Below are 27,046 nucleotides of genomic sequence, written 5' to 3'. Positions count from 1 at the left end.
AACAGATCTGTCCGCAGTACAGTAGACCACACTTTTTTGTGGTCTATGTTTTTTCCCAGAGAGCGTTTCCCTTATAGCATAATATGGCTGAAGAGCATCTGCCCCAGGAACCAGCCAAACACGGCACTGTTTACGCCCGCTGGCCATTCCATCTTCCGCTCAGGTGGAAGAACCTAGCCTAAATTACCTGGCGCCATCAACACCTAGACTACTAGCTGGGAGGTGGGGTAAGGATGAGAACCAACTGTTCAGAATATCCTCAAGTATCTTAACCTCCCTGGCGGTCTAATAGAAACCGCCAGGTGGCAACGCAGCACTATTTTTAATTTTTTTTTTCTTTTTAAATCATGTGATAGCCGCTTTGCAGCAGCATCCCCCCGCCCGCTTCGATCGCCTCTGGTGATCTTTAATCAGGAAATCCCACTCAAAGAACGCATGGCCTGGCGAACAGCGGCAATCGAGCTCGGAGCGGCGGCGATCGGAATGCACACGCAGCTAGCAAAGTGCTAGCTACGTGTTGCAAAAAAAAAAAAAAAAGTGAGCAAGTCAGCCCAGCAGGGCCTGAGAAATCCTCCTGCACAGCATAGCCCGAGCTCAGCTCAGGCTTACCGCCAGAAAGGTTAAAGCAAACCTGAACTCAGAACTTCCTCATTGCTGTAAAAAGATAAGAAACAGCAGAACCTTTAACCTCCCTAGCAGTAAGCCGCCGCAGATGATTTTTCAGGCCCTGGCGGGCCAATTTGCATAATATTTTTTTTTTTTTTGCTAGCAGTGTGTACAAACCGATCGCCTGCCACTCCACACCGATTCGCCTCACCACACCCCCCCAGACCCCTTGCACAGCCTGGCCAATCACTGCCAGGCAGCGCTAATGGGTGGATCAGGACTCCCTCCAACACCATGACGTGGATGACATCATCCCAATCGTCGCCATGGCAACAGGGGAAGCCAAAAAGGAAATACCATTCTGAACAGGATTTCCTGTTTGCTCTGATCGCAGGAGGCGATCGGAAGGGGTGAGGGGATGCCGCTGCACAGCAGCTATCATGTAGCTAGCACTAGGCTAGCTATATGATTTGACATTTTCTTTTTTTAAAGTGCTGCACTACCCCTGGCAGTTTACCCTCCCTGGCAGTCTATTAATAGAAAAAAAACCTGCAACTTTTCTGTTACAGCTGATACAAACCCTGTAATAAATCTGCAGTATGTTTACTTCCTGCTTTAACAGTAGCAGACATATTAACATACTGTGTTTACCAATTAGCTGCTCTGCCATGGCAGTCAGCTGAAACAGCCAAGTGATCAAATTACACTTGTAATTCATCACAAATAAGGTATTATTAGACAGGCTAAACTTTCTAAATACACACAGGGTATATTTGTGTATTTTCCTTCTGTCCTGTGCAAGAGTTCAGGCCCACTTTAAAGGACAACCAGTGAAAAGTGAAAAGAAACAAATGAAACAAACAATTATATATACCCTCCTCTTAAAAATGACTTTTAAAGATATTACAGTTTTATTTTATATTTACATCTATTTTAAGTTTTTACTGTTTTATTGTTTTTGCTCAATGACACATTCATTGAAGTATGTCAGAGCTGTAATCTATGAACTAATGACCCTTTTTATCTCTTTCCTGCTCTCTGAAGCCATTTTCTGCTAGGAAAGTGTTTTATAGTTGTAATTTCTTATCACTAATCTGACCCAGTCCTGACTCCAACAGGAACTGCCACTTACATACCTGATGTTTAACTCTTTCAGGCAGAGAAAGAAAAAAAGGAACACTGCTATTTGTGTGCTTGGCACTGTACATACCCATGTCTATCTCATCATGTCACCTCAGGTATCCTTTAAGAGGATTCCACAAAGCAAACAGAATCGTGAGGTAGATTCTGCCTTATTCTGAGTCCTGAATTACATGCTATTTCAAGAGCAATTATTTCCCAATGCAATGGAAACAAAGAGGATCAGTTGCCTGGATTCTCAGACACACGAAAGGGCAGAGTCAGTATTCCCTACATTATACCATCTGCCAGAAGGTAACAGGTGCACTTTACGTTTTCACATTTCCAAATGTTTGAAAGGCATCTTGAACTATACAGAAAATAATAAAAGCTTTGAACATAGTAGGAAAACTTTAACATATAGTGTTAAAGCAGGGGGAAAAAATGCTATTTCATATCCTCAAAATAACAAAAAAAAAAAGGTTTAAAGTCTCAGGAAGTCACTGTGTGAAATGATGGGTGGCGACATCAAGGTCGCAAGGTGGGGCAGGGAGCGTCGACCCGACTAAAAAGTGGAAACCATTGAGAAGTTCATATTCAAAATATATAAAATATATCATGCTCCCTTCAAATTAAGGGCTTTTGCAAAGAAACTTGTAATATGAAACGTAACAAGTTCCAAATTTATTAAAGTCCTCTGTAGAAAACCAAGCCGAACACTGTACAGTCTGAAAATAAAAGCGCTTCGGGCTCCGAGTGAAGAAGGAAGGCTGCTGGGAGGTCAGCCTCAATGGTCCTTCTCCAGTGAGGCGGTTGCCAAGGCTAGAGCTGTGACAGGCTGTCCTATGCCGTGTAGCTGCAGTTTGGCCATTTTCTTCTGTTCACACTCCGCCACTAAGCGGCTCAGCTCTGCTGCGCTGTAGCCAATCAAAGTCTTCAGGTCACACACAAACTTGTACACAAACCTCTTGCCTTGAACTTTACAAATCATGTCACCATCATAGTAATACCTGGTGGGGGAGACAAATAAATGGAATAAGTACTTTTCCACAAAAGACAATAACAAAGGTAAACAGCAGAATCCCACTTATCTCCCAACCAATCAGCATGCCTGAGGGATAATGCAAGCCTCCATTATCTCGTGGGCTCCTAGCAGCTTCCAGCGTAAGTGCACACGTCAGTGTGTCACATGTCCAGATGCTGGTCAGATGACACTCCAGCTGCCGTGTACGGGGGAGCCGGAAAGCCAATAGGAGCCCGCGACCCAACAGTCATGTGATCAGCTCATCTAGTCATTTGCCAAGCGTACACACACCTGATTGCGTACAGAGCTTTATTCAAAGCTACCCAAACAAACAACAATTTTTTGCAATTCACTGATCAGCTGAACCCAGCCAACATCCACACGTGTATTCTCACTATAGGGCTCCTCTTTCCAGTAGCAAACAAATACTGAGGTCAGGCAGCTGTCACGTGAGAAGATGCTGGCACTTGATTCTGATCTCACTATGAGAAGTCACAAGACAGGGCTGTAGAGGTTAGAAGGCTACCTAATGTGCAGCTCTACTGCCAGCCAGTTACACAGTGACCCACCTCACAACTAAACCAATATGGTGCTGTAAAGGAGGCCATACATCAGGCAACTTGGCAAGTCAATCAATAGATTTGTCTTTTGGTCAATAATCAAGGTAGCCATAATCATTGCTAGATATATAGCTACCTTTAATAGACCGTTTAGAAGAAACCGTTAATTATTAATGGCAAATGTAAATGCAGAAAGCCAGACCAGCATTGCTGGAAAGCCAGCACCTGCACAGAAAGGAAGTACTCACCGAAGTGCACGGCTGAGCTTCTCATAGTTCATTGTAGGCTTATTTTTGCGCTGACCCCATTTCTGAGCCACGAGCTCCGGCTGGTTTAGTTTGAACTCCCCTTCATCCCCCACCCATGAGATACAGTCTCTGGCATCCTTGTCAGTGAGGAGCTCCAGGAGGAACTGCCACAGCTGGATCTGTCCATTGTTACCTGCAGGGGAGAAGCAAATATGGTCGGAAGGTGACATAAGGAGAATCGTGACCACTATGAAATAGAATGTTCTACACCAGTGTAAAACCCTAAAACAACATTTAACCATAATTTGCTTTGATAAAAAGAACCATGCTCTATTAATTACATTCACAGTGTTGTCCAGTAAGTGAGACATGCATTTGATTGCTAACCTTTTGTGGTTCCGTCTTTTTCACAGTATAATAAAGGCAGACAGGAAAACATTACAGGTGGCACAAGACTAATATTCAGAGATGTGACAAATTTGGTCAGCATTATTATTTTGGTTCTTTGTCCAGAACCAGAAGCAACTAATTATAACCAACTGATCATGCACATATGCTTTAGGTCACTTGAAGACCCTGCAGAAGTTACTGCAGTTATGCATTTTTCCTCTAAGAAACTTGGTGCTTAGAATAAGGCACCTGACACACAGGAGAGTGTTTTGCCAGCAGTTTTTGTTTTTAAAAGAAACTCTTCCATTGACAGGCATTAAAATCGCAGCAAAATGGTAACTGCGATTTTTCCCAAAAAATTGTGATCGAGGCTATTTTGCTGCAATTTTAATGTAAGTCGATGGAAATATTTTCTTAAAAAACAAACGACCTGCAAACCGCTCTCCAGTGTGTCAGGGCCCTAAAAGCAAGAGTGGTTGTCTCTCCCCCTCCTACCTTGTTGCCGCAGATATGTGGCCTAAAACATGGGCTGAGGAGGATAACAAAAAATTTAATATTCTACACAGAACTTTAAAGAGCAGCATCACCCAAGTTTTACTAGAAATCACTATGCTCTTTATTAATGGCGTTCACAAAAAACTGCTTACTTTGATAGTGGTCCTTTAAATGGATCCGTAACCGAAAAACAAGTAGAATTTTCCTTAAATAACAAAAAAGGATAAGGATGAGGCTTTTTTTTTTTTTTTTTTTTTTTAAATGGAACTATTCTTATCTGGTAAATTCCGGTCACACTTGTATTTTAGCTTTATAATATTATTTAGCTTGATCATGGCTGTGGCAGTTGGTCAAAAGTGGAAGTTGTGGTGGGCAGAGATCAGAACAGGAAGGAAAAGCCAGCTAGGGATTTAGCTTGCTAATCAAACATGAGTATTCAGTGTACCTTATGCAAAGGGTTCCCGAATCTCACTAACCAGCACAGAAATGAAATCAGAAGTCTAACCACATGACCTGGCTCTGGGAACTCTACTGACAGAACTGCTCTTGCCATATGTCACCTGCTCATTCATACTACCTATGCTCACCATCGTCTAATTGGAGGAAATAATGTTACCTGTCCTGTTTCCCGGAGAACTCCGGTCTTCCCCAGAGATACGCGGCGCGCGCTGCACTTTGGCCACTTTGGTTTGAGTGTTGATAACTTTGATGGTAGTTGTTGGAGTTGCATTTGAGAGATTTCCTGGGATTATCTGTACAGCTGTAAGAGAAATGAAATACTATAAACCATGGATTAAACATCTTGTATTTTTATTTACAAAGCTCTGCCGCATACTGTGAATGCACAAGAACAGTTCACACCTGCTCAGTAGCAGAAAGTTGCATGTGCACAGCTTTTCCCTCTGTGCACGAACGGCTTCGTACTACTGAGCATGCGTGGATCGTTCTCGCACATGTGCAGTAGAGCCACGCCCGTACAGGAACAGAAGCACGGCTGTGAAGAAGACATGGCTCCCAGTCACTTAGGTAAGTATCTGTGTTTAAACACTTCTCCCCTCACAGGTATGCTACAACTAAACGAGGGTGGGAGTCCCAGGGAGTGGGAGCAGCACTAAAAAAGTCCAAAAGTTAGTGAGAGGTATACGTTAGTGTATTGGTGGAGTGGAGGGGGCAGTTGGGGGTATGATTTGTATGTAGGTGGAACAAGAGATGTGTAGCGATTCAAACAGGTCTTGCATTGGATTCAGATCTAAACTAAAAGCAGATGCAGAGATTTGCAGGGAGCAGCAGCTGCAGAGTAGTGAGGTCTCTTTTATACGGAAGGCTGAATAGCGCGCACTTGTCCAGCAGTCCCGCCTCCCGGCCACGAGTGCCATTCGGGTGCAATTTTAACGCAGCCAAATTCCAACTACTTTTCACTACCCGTACCTAGCGCTGGCAAATGAATCACCACCTTCAGCCTCCCTGTGAAAAAAGCCTAAAAAGTCTAGTTGCAGCATTCACAATGGATTGCATAGGTAATAGTCTAATCTAGTTCATTAACTACCAAATAAAAGGTTGATGCAAGAGCAAACAGAGGATTATGAACCGGTATCCATGTCTAGTGCGACAGTCACATCACCATCTTGTCCCTTGGAAGCCGGACCAACCTACAAATCCCCTCAATTCTTGTCAAGTAAAAATATCAAAACACATCTAACGAACAAGTATTTCCAACAGAAATTCCACACTGCGTATGGGTTAAATGTTGCTCAAGACAATCTTTTGTGACCACAATGGGTGACTGTTTACTTTGTACTTAGATGAGCTGCTTGACTCCTTAAAGAGGAACTCCAGTGAAAATAATGTAATAAAAAAAAAAAAAAAGTGCTTTGTTTTTACAATAATTATGTATAAATGATTTAGTCAGTGTTTGCCCATTGTAAAATCTTTTAAAGAGACTCTGAAGTATCTTAAAAATCATCTTATTATAAAATCCTGTGTAATATGATAGCCGTACCTAAACCACCGCATCTCCGCCGCTGTAATCTAAATCCCCCCAAACTCCCCGGGGGCAATCCGGGCAGCGCTTCCGTGAGAGGCAGAGCTATGAGCCGCAGCTCTGCCTCTCAGCGCGTCTGTCAGCCCGGATCGCTGCCTCTCCCCCGCGCCCCTTCACTGAGAGGCCCGGGGGAGAGGCGGAGATCCGCTGCTGACAGGCGTGTACAGGCAAGAGCTGCAGCTCATTGCTCCGCCTCACACGGAAGCGTACAGGGCAGCAAAGGGAGAGAGTTAGGGGGGGGGGGGGGGGGGGGGATTTAGATAGATTTCAGCAACGGAGATGCGGTGGTTTAGGTACGGCTATCATATTACACAGGATTTTATAATAAAAAGATGATTTTTAAAGAGACTTCAGTGTTTCTTTAAATCCCTGATTTACATTCTGACATTACATGGTGACATTTTTTACTGTTGGCAGGTGATATAGCTGCTGCATGCCTTTTTAGCAGTTGGAAACAGCTGTAAACAGCTATTTCCCACAATGCAGCAAGGTTCACAGACAGGAAACTGCCAGGAGTACGTACTAAGTTTCTTGTGGGAGGGGTTTCACCACAATATCAGCCATACAGAGCCCCCTGATCTGTTTGTGAAAAGGAATAGATTTCTCATGTAAAAGGGGGTATCAGCTACTGATTGGGATAAAGTTCAATTCTTGGTCGGAGTTTCTCTTGAACCCTCCTGGCGATTGATTTTTTTCTGCCAAATAGGCAGAAATCCGTTTAAAAAAAAAAAAAAAAGGTTTTTTGTTTCATGTAAAGCTACCAGAATCACCACTAGAGGGCGCATGTGTCCCTCTAGTGCAGTGGTTCCCAACCGTTTGGGTTCTAAGGGGGGCGGTAAATTTGTGGGGGGCGACCAGTATGAAAAGGCAGAAAAAATAAAGTGTCGCAGTGTCACTCGTTTTTAAGAAAATTATGGGCAAAAAATATGATCTGTATAAAATATGCAAGTGTGCATGATAGAGTTGCGTAATTCCTCAGGGCTCGTTGGTCACGTGCCGGTGTAATGTCAGATATTGCAGCCCGGAAGCAGCCTTCCTCACTGAGTATCGCGCATGCTCAGTGGGAAGTTAAATCTTATTTATCTGAAATATCTCCGCTTCCGCACCACGTACACTCCCGAAACTTTCAGGGGAGGGAGGGGACCCCCAGATCTAGCTCTGTGTCGAATTGTAGCCCTCGAGCCCCGCTAGTTCCCGAGATAGGTTTACTGCAATCAGTCTCGGGAACCAGCGGGGCTCGGGGGCTGCAATTCGGCACAGAGCTAGATCTGGGGGTCCCCTCCCTCCCCTGAAAATTTCGGGAGTGTACGTGGTGCGGAAGCGGAGATATTTAGGACGTTTTACGTGGCTGCACAATTTAATGGGACGCAGGCTCCTACTGCGCATGCGGGGCTGCACAACGTGCGGGGCTACAATAGCTGACATTACACCGGTAAGGGAATTGGCACAAAGTAGTTGAATCACCGGCTATTTTTAGCTGGCAAGGTCACAGCGCTACCCCCTCCACTGGCACCACCACCTGGCGTAAGGGTATACCGTACTAAGAGAAGGGGGGCGACAGGGGTGAGTCGTCTTCCCCTAAGGGGCGATACCTCAAAAGGTTGGGAACCACTGCTCTAGCGCGATCGTCACCAGCATCAATAGCAAACAGGGGAACGCATATATAACACGTTCCCCTGTTTGGGTTCTCCTGTCGCCATGGCGACGATCGGAATGACGTCATGGACGTCAGACGCCTCCAATCCAGCCCATAGCGCTGCCTGGGACTCATTGGTCCGGGCAGCGCAGGGCTCTGGCGGGGGCCTTCTTCCGCTGCTGCGTGCGATCTGCACAGAGCGGCGGCGATCAAGCTGTGCGCGCGGCTAGCAAAGTGCTAGCTGCGCGCACAGCACTTTAAATGGGGCGAATCGCCCCACCAGGGGCTGAGATATCCTCCTGCGCGGCATAGCTTTTACCACCAGGAAGGTTAAAGGGAACCTAAACTGACAGGGATATGGATGTTTCCTTTTAGACAATAACAGTTGCCTGGCAGTCCTGCTGATCTCTGACTGCAGTAGTGGCTGAATCACACACCTGAAACAAGCATGCAGCTAATCCAGTCTGACTTCAGTCAGAGCACCTGATCTGCATGCTTGTTGAGGGGCTGTGACTAAAAGTATTAGAGACACAGGATCAGCAGGAGAGTCGGGCAACTGGTATTTTAAAAGGAACAATCCATCTCCTCAGTTTAGCTTCCCTTTAAAGAGAACCTGTACTGAGTAAAAATATTTAAAATAAACACATGAGGTAACTTCAAATGAACATTACATAGGTACCTTGCCATCAGTTCCTCTCAGAAGCTCACCATTTTCTTCTGACAATAATCCCTTCCAGTTCTGACAATATTTTGTCAGATCTGAAATATATCAGTTGCTGTTAGTAAAATATCAGTTGCTGTCAGTTATAGCTGAGAGGAAAACGGATGCACCAGGTAATGTCCATGTTTCCCTATGGCTCAAGTGGGCGATGTTACAGTTGAACTGTGTGCTGACCAGAAAGCTGTTATGGGTAATGGCCATTTTCAAAATGGAGGACGGAAAATTCCCTTGATCACAGTGAACAAACAGGACGCGGGACAGGAGAAAGACACTAAGGAGTAGACTACTTGGAAGGTAAGTATGACTTGTGTATGCTTATTTTGACTTTTAATTTTCAGTTCAGGTTTTCTTTAACAATGCATATCTCTAATAGCCAACACACAAGCAGCAACTTACGCTGATCAATAGTAACTGTAGCGATTTCTCCCCCATGTTCCTGGCTGGCCAACACATCTGGAAAACACAACATTAACCTGAGTAACTAAACACGTGAAATATTTACACACCTACTTCTAAAAGATAAAAGTGCAAAGTAGGAAAGTGAGGAGGCGACAGTTTCATAATATTTATAAAGTACATTTAACTCACTGAAAAAAAAATATCCTTACCTCAGGTGCAGCAGTTAACCACTTAAGGACCGTAGGCTTACACCCCCTAGTGACCAGGCTATTTTTTTTTTTTTTACAAAATTAGGCCACTGCAGCTTTAAGGGCTCGCTGCAGGACTGTACAACTCAGAACAAAAGTGATCCCCCACCACCTTTCTGCCAACCAACAGAGCTTTCTGCTGGTGGGCTCTGATTGCTGCTGGCATGTTTATTTATACATATTTTTAAATAATTTTCCTATTTTTTCCCCCACCCACCTTCCCTCCCCCAGCCAATAACATCGATCGGCTGTTATAGGCTTCAGCCTATGACAGTGATCGCTCCTGTGGGTCTCAGAGGGACAGCCGTGTCACATGCAGGGGATTGCACATCGGCGGCACGCGCAATCCCCTGCAATCTCCACCCCCAGGACTTCACGCCAATTGGAGTGGAGCGGTCCCGGGGCTGCCGCTGCGTTGGTTGGAAAGAAGTTAAATGAAATCTGAAACTAAACAAGTCTCAGGATTTATACTTACCTGGGGCTTCCTCCAGCCCCCTTAACATGTACCCAAGGCGGTTATTTAAACGTAAAAAAGGGAAAAAAGAGGCCTGCTCCCATCTGCAGGACATACCTCTATGTTCCCTCCTTGCGTCTCTCGGTCCCCCCCGCTAGCCCCTCCGAATTTGCTGACATTCAGATTGTTGACAAAATTAATGGGGAAGGAGCAGCCTTTGCAGGAGAGGAAAGCCCCTTCCCTGCCTATCAGAGCCTTGTCACTGGCTCAGCTTTGTGCTCCTCACCTTTCAGCACCCCCTCTATGCCAATCAGTGCTCTCCTCCACACAGAGCTAATTCTTCAGCATTGTGACCCCAGAGTAGGCCTGAACGATTTTAGGAAAAGATTGAATCGCACGATTTCTGTCAGAAATTGCGATTTCGATTCGATTCACGATTTTCTTCAAATCAAGCTTAAGCATGTGCCTCATACAGACTTCCTCTGTGCCAAGGAGCTGGGTCAGAGCCGTGATAAATCCTAAGCCTAAAGGCTTCATAAACTGGCCAAACTCTTGACCAACAGTGACAGTATAAACAAATGGAGAAAACTTTGCACTTGATCAATGAGTAGTTTTAGTTTGAACTTCATAGTCACACAATCACGGTTTATGATTATAATGTCAAAAACTCTTGACTGTCATATGCTAGAAGTATTGCGTAATAAGGTATTGAACAGTATTACCACAACTTCTATAATATCTTCTGCCCGCCCAGCTGATGATGATGTACTAGACAAGGAGATGTCAAACTCAGACAGGGGGGCAAAATGTAAAAAGTAGACGAAGTCGAGAGCCAATGAGGGCTGGCGGGGAGATTATCATATCTTCTATCCCTTGTTTCCCCATGTGGCACTTATTATTATAGGGGGGATATGAGTGATGACATGTCACAGAGGCGGTGGGGACAGTTAATGTTAGGCTTGGGGTAGGTAGGGTAAAGATAAGTCGTGTGGGGGGTTGCGCTGATACACTCGCACACACTTAATTCTCCATCTCCACTCCATCAGAGCACTTATTGATACACACATCCTGCAGCGCACGCGCACACGCTCACTCGCTCTCTCTCTTGCAGAACTCACTGATACACACACATCCTGCAGCACACAACACACTGATATACATATACACACTTTTCCAGCACTCACTGAAACACACATATCCAGCACTCACTGATATGCACTCATACACATACTTATCCACACACACCATCACGCACTTCAGTCTTGCCTACTGAATCTCCCCCATGGTGTGCAGATCCATGTGCTCTCTCCTGTACTTCGGCAGTGATGGCTTTGGAAGGGGGGAGGAGGGAGGGAATTCCTTTTCTGCTTCCAGCCACCTACGGAGCTGCTTTGTTATGCGGAGGAAATGTCAGACAGACAATAGCCTGGTTTACTTATATAGCCTTTTTAACACCTATTATGAGCTAAAACAGAAGTAAAGCCAGCGAGAGCCTGTGGGCGGAGTCTGCCGCCCGCCCAGCTGATGATGCGGGCGGGTAGGAAGAGGGAAAGAGAGAAGAGCCTGCCGCTGGGTCAGCTGATGACAGGAGGAGAAGGAGGAGGCACTGGGCGGAAGAAGAGAGATAATGAGCCGTCGCTATTTGTACACGGAGCTGCTGCTGCGCACAGCGGGAGTAAGACACAGCTGAACTGCTACTACTGCGCAGGTCAGCAGAATATCGTAAAAACCGCCGCTTTGGCGATCACGGAATCGCCGTTTCCGTGATCGCGATTTCGATACAAAAACGATAAATCGTTCAGCCAGAGGTCACAGAAGTGAAAGGTGAAAGCGGAGGAGAACTGCACACGGGAGCGGTTGGGAGCTGAGTTAATAGATGCTGCCTGACCAATATTCTCCCCCACCCCTCCCAAAAAACACCTTGGGTTCTATTTAAAGAGACTCTGAAGAAAGTCTAAATCCACGTTTTTAACTTTTATTAACCACCCTGGCGTTCTGATTAAATCGCCAGGGTGGCTGCGGGAGGGTTTTTTTTAAATAAAAAAAAAACTATTTCATGCAGCCAACTGAAAGTTGGCTGCATGAAAGCCCACTAGAGGGCGCTCCGGAGGCGATCTTCCGATCGCCTCCGACGCCCAGAATAAACAAGGAAGGCCGCAATGAGCGGCCTTCCTTGTTTTGCTTATATCGTCGCCATAGCGACGAGCGGAGTGACGTCATCGACGTCAGCCGACGTCCTGATGTCAGCCGCCTCCGATCCAGCCCTTAGCGCTGGCCGGAACTTTTTGTTCCGGCTACGCTGGGCTCAGGCGGCTGGGGGGACCCTCTTTCGCCGCTGCTCGCGGCGAATCGCTGCAGAGCGGCGGCGATCAGGCAGCACACGCGGCTGGCAAAGTGCCGGCTGCGTGTGCTGCTTTTTATTTCATTAAAATCGGCCCAGCAGGGCCTGAGCGGCAGCCGCTGGCGGTGTTGGACGAGCTGAGCTCGTCCAGACCGCTCAGCTGGTTAATGTTAAGCACTATAGCTAGTGCTAAACCGCCACATCCCGCTGCAAAATGAGGGGTTTATACCCCCAAATCCCCTCTGCAAAGTCCGGGGAGCACCTCCTGCTTGAGGCAGAGCTTAGGGCTGTAGCTCTGCCTCTTCGCGCCTCAATCACCCCCGATCCCCACCACTCTCAATCTTCCTTCACTGAGAGGGGCGGGGGAGTTAAAAACATGGATTTAGACTCGCTTCAGAGTCTCTTTAAAGAAAACCTGTAACATCAAAAAGTTCCCCTGGGGGGTGCTCACCCCGGGAGGGGGAAGCCTCAGGGTCCCAATGAGGCTTCCCACGCCGTCCTCAGTCCCTGGGTGGTCTCGCTGCAGCCCTCCGAACAACGGCGATGTAAATATTTACCTTCCCAGCTTCTGCGCAGGTGCTGTGGCGGCTCTCGGCTACGAAATAGGCGGAAACACCCGATCGCCGTCGAGTCTGCTCTACTGCGCAGGCGCAAGTCTCCGGCGCCTGTACAGTAGAGCGGACCCGACTGAGATCGGGTATTTACATAAAACATCGGAGCCGAAAGCCGCAACAGCGCCCCCCGCTGGAGCCTGGAAAGGTAAATATTAAACAAGCTTTCGGATCTGTCGGGTCGCTGTTCGGAGGGCTGCAGCAAGACCCCTGTGGGATAGAGGACGGCGTGAAAAGCCTCATTGGGACCCTGAGGCTTCCCCCTCCCGAGGTGAGTCCCCCCCAGGGGAACTTTCTGATGTTACAGTGTCTCTTTAAAGTGAAACAGAGACGAAGCACCTGCATGTATTTTACAATATATATCAGTGGGAACATTAGAGAGAACACCTACCCTGCTCTCTGTTTCATTCTTCACCGCGCAGCCTGCTTCTCATCAACCCTGATAAAATCCCCAACTGAGCATTCAGTCTGGCTTTGCTCAGGAATCATAGCTGAATCTGTGTTCACTGGTGTCTTTTCAAGCCAAAGCCTGCCCCCTTGTGGCTCTGCTCAGGAATCATTAAAGCTGAGTCATTATAGCAAAGCCAGACTGAATGCTCAGTCGGGGATTTTATCAGGGCTGCTAAGAAGCAAGCTGAACAGTGAAGAGTGAAAGAGCAGGGTATGCATTTTCTCTCATGTTCCCACTGATATATATGGTAAAATATATGATGGTGCTTCATCTCTGGTTCACTTTAAAGAGACTCACAACATTTTGAGCCTTATTTTTTCTATTCTATAAGTTCCTATACCTGTTCTGATGTGGTCTGTCTTACTGCAACCTTTTCTAGTTGCACTGTCTCTGTAATAAATCTTATCTTCTTTCCTCTGTCGTGTCTGTCGGCAAGAGGCTGGAATGTGTGGAATGTGCAGCACTGCTTGTCATTGGCAGAAGCTTTACACACCCCCTCCAAGCTCTGCATGAATCACACAGTAAGCTGTTCTCAGCCTATGATACTCTGGTTAGAAGCCAGTCATTTGTTTGTAAACACTGCCTAAAACTTAATTACAAGCCAGGATTGCAGCAGGGAGTGACAGAAACAGCACAGAGGGGCACAGGGGAATAAGGAATAGAATGGTATGCTTTTAATTGTAAGAATATTAGAGTACAGATTCTCTTTAAGGCCGCTCTGTCCCTCACTTTTTCCCCAGGCCACTCTGGGCGCATGCGCATACGCACCCTGGCCACTCACGCTCGCGTGGCCGGGAGCTCCACTGCTCCTCCAGCACCTAGGCATTCTGAGTCCCATGTAGCAAGTGCTCATGGGAGCTCAGTCTGGGGAGGAGGAGGTGTTTTTTTTTCCCTGAAGGAGGAGGCATTACCAGCCAGAGATTTCAAAAGCAAGGGAGTGGAGACAGGAGTGGAGTTTTCACAGGCTGAGGTGTGGAGATGCAGAGCAGCTTGCCTGTGTGTAACAACAAGTAGAACATGGCTGCTCTCATCACAGGAAATAATCATATACTGTTATATAGCGGTTTGCAGCTAGATTTGATGTGCAAACAATCAAAATTTTAGATAAGAAATATAGACAAGTTACTTGTTATATAGTTTTTCATCTCGGATCCACTTTAAAAGAAAGAAATATGGCAGCCTCCACACACCTCTCACTTCAGGTTCTCTTTAAATAGGAGGGTGTTGATTTTCACAAAAATATTAGGTAGAATAACTAGACAATGCTTTTGCAACACACAAAAAATAAAAAAGTAGTATTCTTACATTTCCTGAGCAGCTCCAGATGACTCCACAGGATCTCTCCTCTGGGGACTCTCTGGAAGAAATCCTCCTGGCCGATCTGACATAACTCCCTCCCTGGAATACTGAGAGCGTTCACATTAATGTCCGATATACCAAACTCCTTCATTACCCAGAGCACCCAGTGCAGGACCTGGTCTGTAGACCACTGAACAGGATCTGCAGGAAAACAACAAAGGTCAACAAAGCATGGAACTCACTCAAAAAACTAAACAAAAAAGCCAAACACTTCGATACAAAATCATCATCATAACAGTAACGTAAATATCAACTTCTGTTTCTAATTTCACTCAAAGCCAGGACTCTCCAAGCCATTTTGATAGCTGACAGCACCAGTTAATGTAATGAATATAATACAGTTATATCTGTTTTCCTTTGTTAGTGAACTTTTCCTTTACAAAGTGCAACCATCAGGAAATTATGTAGTGGACTAAAAGTAAGTTTAACTCCCTCTGCTAAAACCAGAGATGGATTAAGATAAAGTGAGACCTAGGCAAGGTAGTAGCTTTGGCTCTCACCTTATGGTCCTTTTGGCAAGCAGAGGTGTAGAGGTGGGAGAATGTGGAAGGTGGGCCTCTAGACAGACTAGCTTGAAGATGGGGGAGAAACCAAGAGCCCAATATGGTGCAGTATGTTAATATGGAGAGATCTGTTGTGAATAAATGAGAGGATTATACTCACAAGGGTGGGTCGCCACAAAGGCAACCACTGGAAAGGCCGGCGGGGAGAATTGTAACCTGACCCCGCTCAGGTTAAAAAGTCGCTCTCTGTAGATAGGAGAAAATGGGGATACACCCCTCCACCAAGGGTGGACTAGATGATATTGAAATATGATAACAGAGGCGCCAAGCAGAATAAAATTAGTTAAAATTGTTAAAAAGGGGGAAGTGGGTGGACTCCCCTGCCTTCTGAAAAAAATGGCCGGACAATGGACAGGTTACTTACAGTCTAAAGTAACATTTATTAGTAACTCCAAAAGTGCAACGCGTTTCACGGGTAACAGTCCCGCTTCTTCAGGCAAACTATTATTTGGAGGGTGCTGGGGAAGGGAAACAAAAGGAAAAAAAAAGGGGATTGCCAGAGGAACGCAAATACCAGGCACCCAAAGGTGCACCACAAGTCTACAGCAATAAAATGTGCAATATGCATTTAACAGCAAGATATGCATACAAAATAGACTGAGAACGTGTGCAAATAGCATGTATAAAGTGACAGTGCACATATCCATAATATAAAGGCAGAGTATGAGTCACTCTTAGTAAAATGATAAGACAGTGAAAAAATGAATTTAAAACAGGGAGAAACAGAGAAAGGTTTAGTTTTTAAAGGAGTGAGTGCAGCAGTATATTATGATAAAACAAAAAGGCATACTAAGAAACAGCAGTGTTTAAAGGTGAGCAAATGCTCAACTTACCAAAATCAGGTCATGAACCAGGTAGAGGCGCTCTACCTGGTTCATGACCTGATTTTGGTAAGTTGAGCATTTGCTCACCTTTAAACACTGCTGTTTCTTAGTATGCCTTTTTGTTTTATCATAATATACTGCTGCACTCACTCCTTTAAAAACTAAACCTTTCTCTGTTTCTCCCTGTTTTAAATTCATTTTTTCACTGTCTTATCATTTTACTAAGAGTGACTCATACTCTGCCTTTATATTATGGATATGTGCACTGTCACTTTATACATGCTATTTGCACACGTTCTCAGTCTATTTTGTATGCATATCTTGCTGTTAAATGCATATTGCACATTTTATTGCTGTAGACTTGTGGTGCACCTTTGGGTGCCTGGTATTTGCGTTCCTCTGGCAATCCCCTTTTTTTTCCTTTTGTTTCCCTTCCCCAGCACCCTCCAAATAATAGTTTGCCTGAAGAAGCGGGACTGTTACCCGTGAAACGCGTTGCACTTTTGGAGTTACTAATAAATGTTACTTTAGACTAAGTAACCTGTCCATTGTCCGGCCATTTTTTTCAGAAGGGAGGTGAGTCCACCCACTTCCCCCTTTTTAACAATTTTAACTAATTTTATTCTGCTTGGCGCCTCTGTTATCATATTTCAATATCCTCTAGACAGACTAGGCCACAGGACTGACTCGCTAAATAAAAGTATAGGGATCGACTTATACATCAGTCACAGGCAACACTGAGCACACAGACTAGTAATGTGTGTACCATTATGGACATTCCCATTTGCAGCAATTTACCCTGTGGTAAGTGATACTTTGAGGACCTGTGGCCAGGTCTGAAAGTCCTGGCCACAACAATTAACAAGGAAAGGGGCAGGGGGGAAATATTGTGCTGCATAAAAGGGAGTTAATAATTGCTGCACTTAGGTGCCTGAAAGAGTTATTGGCTGCACTTAACCACCCTGGCGTTCTGATTAAATCGCCAGGGTGGCTGCGGGAGGGTTTTTTTTAAATAAAAAAAAAACTATTTCATGCAGCCAACTGAAAGTTGGCTGCATGAAAGCCCACTAGAGGGCGCTCCGGAGGCGATCTTCCGATCGCCTCCGGCGGCAAGGAATAACACGGAAGGCCGCAATGAGCGGCCCTCCGTGTTTCGCTTCCCTCGTCGCCATGGCGACGAGCGGAGTGACGTCATGGACGTCAGCCGACGTCCTGACGTCTGCCGCCTCCGATCCAGCCCTTAGCGCTGGCCGGAACTGTTTGTTCCGGCTACGCTGGGCTCGGGCGGCTGGGGGGACCCTCTTTCGCCGCTGCACGCGGCGGATCGCCGCGCTGCAGCGGCGATCAGGCAGCACACGCGGCTGGCAAAGTGCCGGCTGCGTGTGCTGCTTTTTATTTCATTGAAATCGGCCCAGCAGGGCCTGAGCGGCAGCCTCTGGCGGTGTTGGACGAGCTGAGCTCGTCCAGACCGCTCAGCAGGTTAAGGGACAGGAAGGGATAATGGCTGCAATACTGTATATAGTGCAGTAATTATCCCCTCCTGAGCCCCAAGTGCAGCTGTTAATTATTTCTGGTCCCCAAGAACAACCATTAACTTTGCTGGGTAGACTTATACTCGAGTCAATAAAAAATTCCAGCTCAAGAGGGTCGAATATTGAAGCCAACTTATACATGAAGGTTGACTTGTGTTCGAGTATATACACATTTTGTGTATACCCTAAATAAGTATCAAGATAAACAGTGTCTGAACTTGAAAGACAACTGAAGCGAGAAGAATATGGAGGCTGCCATATTTATTTCCTTCTAAGCAATACCGTTGCCTGGCAGTCCTGCTGATCTATTTGGCTGCAGCAGTGTCAATCAACACCAGAAACAAGCATGCAGCTAATCTGGTCCGCTCTGACAGTAATGTCGGAAACATCTGATCTGCGGCATGCTTGTTCAGGGCCTATGGCTAAAAGTATTAGAGGCAGAGGATAAGCAGGATAGCCAGGCAAATAGTACTGCTTAAATATGTCAGCTTCCATCTACCTCTCACTTCAGTTGTCCTTTGAATATATGAACACTAATACTTATTCACTAAACATCAGGTGTGACATAGGAGGGGGGGGGGGGAATAAATAAATAAATCGCAAGAGTAGATAAAGACAGCAGAAGTTGTACCGGTACATAAAGAGATCTATCCCTTACCGTATGGTATGCCGAGGCGTTCCTGCTCCTTCCTGTAACCCTCTAGTGCTGCTGCCCATCGTGTCACCTGCTCAGAGGTCTCGTCAGAGATTGTGACGTGTTTTGTGTCATCCAGAGTGATGACCTGAGCCTCCTCTACAAGCTGGGCTTCTACTGCTCCATGATGGGCATCAGGATCTATTACCACTTCCACCGTCTCCACTGGCTTCACAATCTCAAGGATGTTCAGCTTTGGTTCCAGTCCTGAAACAGACAACACATTGCTAAACCATGTAACAATAATATCCATGCTAAACAGAGCTTCGGAAAGGCCTGAAGAGACTTGATGAGATCAGACATGCAAGTTAACAAGGAATCCCGCGTAGAGGTAGGTTTGCATCCCTTTTTTCTTAATTAGAGTGGTCCAAAAAAATAAGAAATCCACTTACCTCAGGCTTCCTCCAGCCCCCGGCAACCGAACAGTGTCCTCGCCGCAGCTCCGTTGACTCCCGGTTCTCTCTGGTGAAGAGGCCAACCTCGCCAGGTCAGCATCTTCCTCCATCTTGCTGCGTTCCACGGACGTCACGCGGGCTGTTCTGCGCAGAACTACTGCCCAGTACAGTCCAGATGATGTCAGCGCGACTCTGAGAGCTGCTTGCGCAGTAGGAATCCAGGACCACCAGCGGTGATCGGAGCTGCGGCGAGGGCACGGAACGGCTGGCAGGGGCTGGTGAAAGCCCCAGGTAACTGGACTTTATTTTTAAACAGCTTGGATGTGTCCTTTAAAGGATTACTTAAGTGAAAAAAAAAATATATGTTTACTCACCCGGGGCATCCCTCAGCCCCCTGAAGCTGTATGGTGCCCTCGCAGCCCCGCTCCAATCGTCCTGTCCCCGCCGGCGGCTACTTTCGGGTTCGGCGACAGGCTGGGAACACGAGTGATTCTCCGCGTTCCCAGCCGCTATATCATCCTCCATGCTGCTATTTTGACACAGCTCAAATTAATTGATCGGTCTTAATCAGAATAGGTGGTCTATCAGGTAGAACACATTCCTCTCTCAGTCCATCCTAAACACTGGCCTGGATCTGGCTCTCCAGGCCTGAAGTTCAACACCTGTGCTTTAAAGGAAGTCCAAGGCGGGAAAAAAAAAAAAAAAAAAAAAAACAGTGAAACTGAGCCCACATATAGGTATGGGCAGGTTTACAGTCACTCTGCCCATGTGTCTGTTCTATTCCGAGAAGCTGTTTCCTTTTAATTTGTGCTGTTATCAGCCGCCACCAGAGGTCGGCAACCTCTGAACTGGATGTACAGTATTTGGGCGATGCACGCAGTCTCAATTCCACCACCATGTGCGCTCCTTGCTCTCTTGGTACATAGACAGGCTCGTGCATTGCATAGTTTCTCCCTGTGCCAGAGTGGCCTCATGCTGGGCAGGCACAGAACTTACGCATCCCCAGCCCAGATGTGTACTTCCACCAGTGGGAGATCAGCCAGAAGAAACCTTTTTGACACACTTGTCAAATAAGCATAGAGGGATCCTACGCTGGAGCGGCAGGCTGTAGGTGGTTCTGAGAAGCCCCTAGACCATACAGAGGCTTTCATTATCTATTTGGCTGCAGTAGTGTCTTAACTGCACCAGAAACAAGCATGCAGCTAATCTTCTCAGATCTGATAATAATGGCAAACACCTGATCTGCTGTATGCTTATTCATGGTCGGTGGCTAAAAGTATTAGAGGCAGGGGGTCAGCAGGACAGCCAGGCAACTGGTATTGCTTAAAGTGTACTTCAAACGACCCCCTTAGGTCCGCTCAGCTCTTGCCATCTCCCCGGGTGGCGCCAATACCCCACAACTCAATCCAAAAACCTGCCTGAGTCTCAATTCGTTGCGTATGCCTGGCTAGGCACGTTCCTCCACCGCGCTCCTGCAGCTGGAAGCGTACTGTGCTTGCCTCGGCCAGGCTTTCGGGCTGAATTCAAGGGGGGCCGGAGCCACCAGGAAAGATGGCGAGAGACAAGTAGCCTTAAGTCGCCCCAGGTAAGTATGGAATTAGATGCTTCTCGTCTCAGGTTCCCTTTAAAGGAAACAAATATGGCAGCCTCCATATACCTCTCACTTCAGGTTCCCTTTAAAACTCACAGTGTCTGAAAGCAGCCCGATTAACCACTTAAAGTGGACCCAAATTAAAAATACAAGGTTTCAGAAATGAAATCTATTTTCTAAATTATTTTCTTAATTATAATAATAATAATAAATAGCAGCCTTTTTTCAGCTGCATGATGACAAATATAAAATATTTTACAATTATTGTAACCCCTCCTTTCCTTTCAAATTGCCGGGATTTTTCCGGCAGACTGGTGGAGTAGATGGTGTCCAGCATAGGAGGCATTGCTAATGGCTCCTGTATAACCCTAGTTATCAAAAGAGAAGGGTGAAAAGCAGTCACTGAAATGCTCATAGGCTTGAAGGAGTGTTTATTTATCTTTGTATGTGTCAGAGCGGTGCAACTAAATATTTTGAATTAAAAAAATGTTAGGTTTGGGTCCGCTTTAAGTCTATCTGGATGGATATATCTGGCCTGCTCCCGCTGCCTTTCGATAGACCCAAGATTAATGAAAGGAAACATAGTTCCTATTCATTGATCTAAGTCCCCGGCAGAAAAACCGACGGCCTCTTATTAGAGGGCGCAGTCTTTCTGCACAAAAAAGTTTCTTGTCCTAATCCTTCCTGGAAGCGAGAGCTTTCGCTTCCAGGACTTTTTGACTGTGGCCATCTTGTGGCCAAATAGTAAAACTACACCCACATGCATTTTTTATTAACCAGCTGAGCGGTCTGGACGAGCTCAGCTCGTCCAACACCGCCAGCGGCTGCCGCTCAGGCCCTGCTGGGCCGATTTTAACGAAATAAAAAGCAGCACACGCAGCCGGCACTTTGCCAGCCGCGTGTGCTGCCTGATCGCCGCCGCTCTGCGGCGATTCGCCGCGAGCAGCGGCGAAAGAGGGCCCCCCTAGCCGCCTGAGCCCAGCGTAGCCGGAACAAAAAGTTCCGGCCAGCGCTAAGGGCTGGATCGGAGGCGGCTGACGTCAGGACGTCGGCTGACGTCGATGACGTCACTCCGCTCGTCGCTATGGCGACGATATAAGCGAAACAAGGAAGGCCGCTCATTGCGGCCTTCCTTGTTTATTCTGGGCGCCGGAGGCGATCGGAAGATCGCCTCCGGAGCGCCCTCTAGTGGGCTTTCATGCAGCCAACTTTCAGTTGGCTGCATGAAATAGTTTTTTTTTTATTTAAAAAAAACCCTCCCGCAGCCACCCTGGCGATTTAATCAGAACGCCAGGGTGGTTAAACACATATTACATTTAAAATTAACCATTTACCTCCCACATCAAAAATTACCCGAACAAAATTTTAAATAAAAAAAAAAATTACAAGTAAAAACAAACAGGGTCTGAACTTTTTGAATATGCATGTGAAGAGGGTATATTACTATATATTTTTTTTAAAATTATAAGCATGTAAATAGCGATGGAGGCAAATTGAAAAAAAAATGCACCTTTATTTCCAAATAAAATATTGGCACTATACATTGTGATAGGGATATGTAAACGGTTTAATAACCCAGGACAAATGGGCAAATAAAATACATGGATTTTAATTATGGTAGCATGGATTAATTTCAAACTATAATGGCCAAAAACTGAGAAATAAAGAATTTTTTCCATTTCTTTTTTTAATCTTCCTGTTAAAATGGATTTAGAATAAAATAATTCTTAGCAAAATGTACCACCCAAAGAAAGCCTAAATGGTGGCAGAAAAAACAAGATATAGATCATTTCATTGTGATAAGTAGTGATAAAGTTATTGGCGAATGAATGGGAGGTGAAAGCTGCTTGGATGCATAATGTGAAACACTGTAGGCTGAAGTGGCTAAAGCATGGTTTTCAAGCATGACTGCACACAATAGCTTATCTTAAACTATGTTCCTTTATTAAAAAAAAAAAAAAAAAAAAAAAAAAAAAAAAAAAAAAAGAGGATTTGTTGAAGTTTTTCACGGCAGCACTTACAGAGAATACTAACCTTGCTGGGATATAACCTGCACGCTGAGCTGTACAGATCCATCTGTTTTAACACCTTGATCAAACAAACTTCTATCAGGATCAAGCTGCAAGATAAATATTTAATGTGAGCAGCTCAAAATGGAAAACAGACTTATCAGAAAACACGCTCAGTGTCAGAGACTGCAGTCACAGCGGGGATCCAATTACCATCACAACTTCAGAGCTGGTGATACGGTCTGGTTTTTAAAGGTGTATGCTTAATGCTAGGTCTACACACAATGCGCTTTTTCGGTCAATTTTCCGCCCGATTGCCGATTCGATTATCTTTTATCCATTTCCATTTACTTCTATGAGAAACCGATCAGAAAAACGATCGAAAATAAGATCAGACATGCCGGAAATGATCTATCGAACCATCTAACACAAAATTGTATGGTGTATACCTAGCATTACGGCTGTCAATGCTTGCTACCCTGCTTAGAGAGTCATTCACCTGGAACAGCTGCGCAGGTCACATGGGCTATTCCAGGACAATGAATCTGTAAGTAAAGAGTCAGGGAAGTAGCAGAGCCAACTCCACCTTCGTGCGTCATATTCGGAATGTATGGTGCAGAGTGCGCAGGGAAGCACTCAGAGCCCTTTTCCACTAGCGGGCACGTAAGCGCAAATCACCTGCGTTTGTGATCGTGCAAGCTGCCTTTTCCACTAGCAATGTTTGGGCCCTTTGCTGTCAGGAACGTAGAGTGATCGCATAGAGAATCGGTCCGGCCATTCAACAAAAAACAAATTGCGGCAGTGGAAAAGAGCACCACGATTCACGTTATCACAGTGCTGTAGTGATCGCTTAAAGGGCTGCAACCCGCTTTTTAAAGCGGATCACAGCCAGTGTATCCTTTTGCCACACTCCTCTCTCTGTCTCTGGTCATCTTGCCACTGTATGCTCCGGTCCATCAAGGGCGCAATGCTTCACACAACCACAGCCGCCACACTTCCCTCCCCCTCTGTCTCAGTCTGCAGCCGCTGCACAACCTGTCACTGCACACGCACCATCCTTCCTAGTTACTATTGCCCTGTTACTGTGCAACCCCATGGGGCACATGCGCCGGTGTCAAATATGACGTGTGGCGCACGTGCGTCATCAGATCACACAGTAACCAGGAAGGACTGCGTTTGTACCGCAGAAGAATGTGCAGCAGCTGCAGATGGAGACTAAGGGGGGAGAGGAGCATGGCGGCTGGGGTCGTGCAATGCAAAGGACGGCACCCTCAGACGACCAGAGCGTACAGCAGCAAGATAACCGAAGACAGAGGAGGATAGGAGCACGGCAGCAGGATCAGGTGAGATCTTCCACTAACGGTGTAGTGTAGCTAGTGAGACTCAGGAGTTAGTGCAGTGAAGTTGGTAGGGGCAAGCTGGGATTAGTGCAGTGTAGCATAGATACAGTTTGTGGGGGAAAGTGTCCATAAGATGTACCAGGTTTAGTATTTATTCCCCAGTTATTTATAAAACCTTAAAGGGGCACTATGGTGAAAAATTTTACAATTTAAAATATGTGCAAACAGACAAATAAGAAGTACTTTTTTCCAGAGTAAAATGAGTTGTAAATTAATTTTCTCCAATGTTGCTGTCACTTAAAGTAGGTAGTAGAAAAATGACAAAAGCGACAGGTTTTGGACTAGTTCATCTCTTCATAGGGGATTCTCAGCGATTTTTTTCAAAAGCACTTAGTGAATGGCAGTTGCTCTGTCCAACTGCCAAGCATCATTGTTTAAATCCTTTTGAGGGAATATCTTTATAAATAAAAGCCTTGCTGAGAATCCCCCATGAAGAGATGGACTAGTCAAAAACTTGTCGCTTCTGTCAGATTTCTACTACCTACTGTAAGTGACAGCAAGATAGGAGAAAAGTAATTTATGGCTCGTTTTACTCTGGGGGAAAAAAATTTACTTATTTATGTTTGCACATATTTTAAATTTTACAATTTTTCGCCATAGCGGCCCTTTAAGGCTGAGGGGAAATAGAGGAACAAAAAAAGGACAACCCAGCATGCAACTTCCTTTTTGTGTACCAAATTTTGGCGTACCAAATAAGAGTCAGGTAAACTGGGCAATGATCATTTATCAAAAGTAATAAGGATTTTAACTTTTGTATTGCCTGGTTAGCATCCTTATTACTGGTTTAGCAGATAAAAATAAAGAATTTATTTTTGATATTATGCCCGACAGTTACACTTTAAATAGGACACCAGCTAAGAACCCTGCAGGATATAAGCTTATCAGACGCGGGGACCCACCAATTACAATAAACATTCACTGTCTCTAAAAAAAGATAATGCTTCTTCCTACTCACAGGCAGAAGGGACATACTGATCTATGGCCACATAAAAATACAAGGTTATACCTGGATGTCTTGCAAGCAGATATCATGGGCTTCAAGGGAACACTGGAGTCTGGGTTCTAAAAGCTTCTTCAGATTTCCGATGGGTTCATTTATGTCGATGGACTGGCTGACAAACTCTGCTGTAGTATACGTCTGCTCTATGATGCTGGAAAAAAGCAATTATTCATTTCAAATATAATCAAAATAAAATCTGCAAGAGAAAAATAAGTAGGAGAAGAGTCAGACGCCTGTGGATAGTTGCCTAACTATACACATAGACGAGCCACGAGAACATGTTAAAATTCTAGTTCAGGTGGTTTTTTTCAATGTATGCTATATGGAACATATCAATTTTCAGTGCACAAAATGTTGTACATTGCTCAATCTTATTTGCATTATTAATTGTCTAGCATTACAAACATAACTTTCAACAGCAAAGTCAGATGCATCATCAGATGGTTTGCAATAGACCAATGGGAATCGTCCCTCCCCAGGAAGGATCCTCATTGGTTCACTAAGCAATAGACCAATGCAAATCCTTCCCGATGCTCAGGGAGGATTCCCATTGGTCTTTTGCAAACCAACGGGAGCCTTGTGCTTATGAAAGAGCTCTGGGATCAGTATACCGCCATTGCAACAAGCAGAAAGTATCAGCAGTACACATTTTATGCAGATCGGTCAAAACAAAGCGGATGGCGATAGATTCAAGGTGTAATTTCAACACTTACCTTTCCTCTGTGCACTCTGTCTTCTCTGAGCCGTCAATTTCTATCTCTATCAACTCCTCAGCCTCCCTCTTCGTCATGGCTGACAATGTGACAGGAACAAGCCTGCAATTAAAACGTTTAAGTTATTAACAGAGACCAACTCTTTAAAACAAAGGAGAAATTCAGATAAGAAAAACCTCTTAAATAAGACCACATGCCATAAAACCCCAGTGAACACAAAACACAGTGAAATCAGACGTCAGAATGTGTTTCCGGAAAGAGCCGACACAGGAAGGGTATAGAGGAAGCAGATTTATACAGGGTTAAGAACAACAAGGAAACTGGCCTGGAAAGAGTTCCTGCATGCAGCCCATTTAGACTGGTTATCTGACTAATGAAATTAAAGTGGACCTGAACTCTTGCACAAGACAGAAATGCACCCTGTATGTATTCAGAGTCCCCCCCCTCAACTGTGATTAATCACAAGTGTAATTTGCTCTATCTGCTGTCAGCTGGCTGCCGTGGCAGAGCAGCTAATTTGTAAACACGGGATGTTAACCCTATGTCTGCTTTCATGAAAGCAGGAAGTAGACACTGCAGATTTATTGCAGGATTTGCAATCGATGTAACAATGAAATGTTTTTCTTTGAATGTTAGGCTGTTGCTTATCCTTTAGAGCAGAAAGGAAGTCCTTCCTCCTATTCAGTAAGGAGTCCTTAGGCAAGACTCCCTAACACTGCAGGGAGGCCTCTTCAGCACGCTCCTTAGTGGCTGCAGCTCAAGTGCTTTTAGTATGACGGGAGAAAAGCGCTATTCAAATGTTCAGATTATTATTCTTCAGAACACAAAACGCCTCTGATAATTTCCATAGTAATTAGAACATGTACCTCTGCTCATGGTAAATGATACAGATCTGAAGATAAATAAATAGTAGGAGAAACAATAAAAAATCTAAGGAAGCTGTTGCTATGGTGACAGCTGATCGCAACTCCACCAAATAATGATTGCTGTTAAAAGCATGTGTGTATGTCAGCATAAAAGGAAATATTACATTTCTTATTAAATTGCCAGAGACAGACACTTTTTGCAATCTAATGTGATTAAAAAAATGTATTTCCATTCTAGTCTTAAAGTGTACCCGAAGGTGGCGCAGGGGGGACAGAGGCCTGTTCCCTGCTGCATGACATGGATCTTTGTTGTCGTCCCCCCTCCCCACCCAAGCGCTACGCTACCACACCCAGAAATTGCCGACATGCAGCCTGTTGCCAATCTCGAGAGAAAGGGGCAAATCATGCAGAAGAGTCACTCACTGCTAAACACCCACTGGTGGCGTTCCTGACGACCCTTCCCTAGCTACCAATGTGCAGCTCTGCCTCTCCAAGGCCACTCCCCTGTCTCCCTGTGCTCTGCGATGAGACACACAGCGAAGATCTTGCAGTAAAGCATAGTAGACCACAGATGCGGCGGGAATTTCGGCTATCTGATCCGGCCAGCCCCCCGGATCAGGTAGCTTTTTTTTTTTAAACTAAAACCATCAACTCTGATTCACTTTAATGTGGCCATACACTCGGCTCTGATTCGACCATGAGATCTCTAGCACATCAAATTCTCACGGTTCTATCCAGGGCTGTGGAGTCGGAGTC

General features: G+C 45.4%; 1 protein-coding gene across 1 annotated transcript in view; it reads right to left on the bottom strand.

The window, feature by feature from the left end:
• Positions 1-2,357: 2,357 nt before the first annotated feature.
• Positions 2,358-27,046, bottom strand: part of GABPA (GA binding protein transcription factor subunit alpha) — a 30,851-nt gene continuing 6,162 nt past the window's right edge. The window contains exons 2-10 of the mRNA XM_068270587.1: positions 25,425-25,526; positions 24,718-24,862; positions 22,337-22,421; positions 18,281-18,523; positions 14,650-14,844; positions 9,237-9,293; positions 5,059-5,202; positions 3,558-3,750; positions 2,358-2,735 (exon numbers count right to left, since the gene is read on the bottom strand). Coding sequence (XP_068126688.1) covers positions 2,513-2,735; positions 3,558-3,750; positions 5,059-5,202; positions 9,237-9,293; positions 14,650-14,844; positions 18,281-18,523; positions 22,337-22,421; positions 24,718-24,862; positions 25,425-25,501 — 1,362 coding nt within the window. The 5' untranslated portion in view covers positions 25,502-25,526 and the 3' untranslated portion in view covers positions 2,358-2,512. The remainder of the gene's footprint in view (positions 2,736-3,557; positions 3,751-5,058; positions 5,203-9,236; positions 9,294-14,649; positions 14,845-18,280; positions 18,524-22,336; positions 22,422-24,717; positions 24,863-25,424; positions 25,527-27,046) is intronic.

This window comes from Hyperolius riggenbachi, chromosome 2 (assembly GCF_040937935.1).
Source record: "Hyperolius riggenbachi isolate aHypRig1 chromosome 2, aHypRig1.pri, whole genome shotgun sequence".
NCBI lineage: Eukaryota > Metazoa > Chordata > Amphibia > Anura > Hyperoliidae > Hyperolius > Hyperolius riggenbachi.
This window is presented reverse-complemented; position numbering and strand designations above follow the sequence as displayed.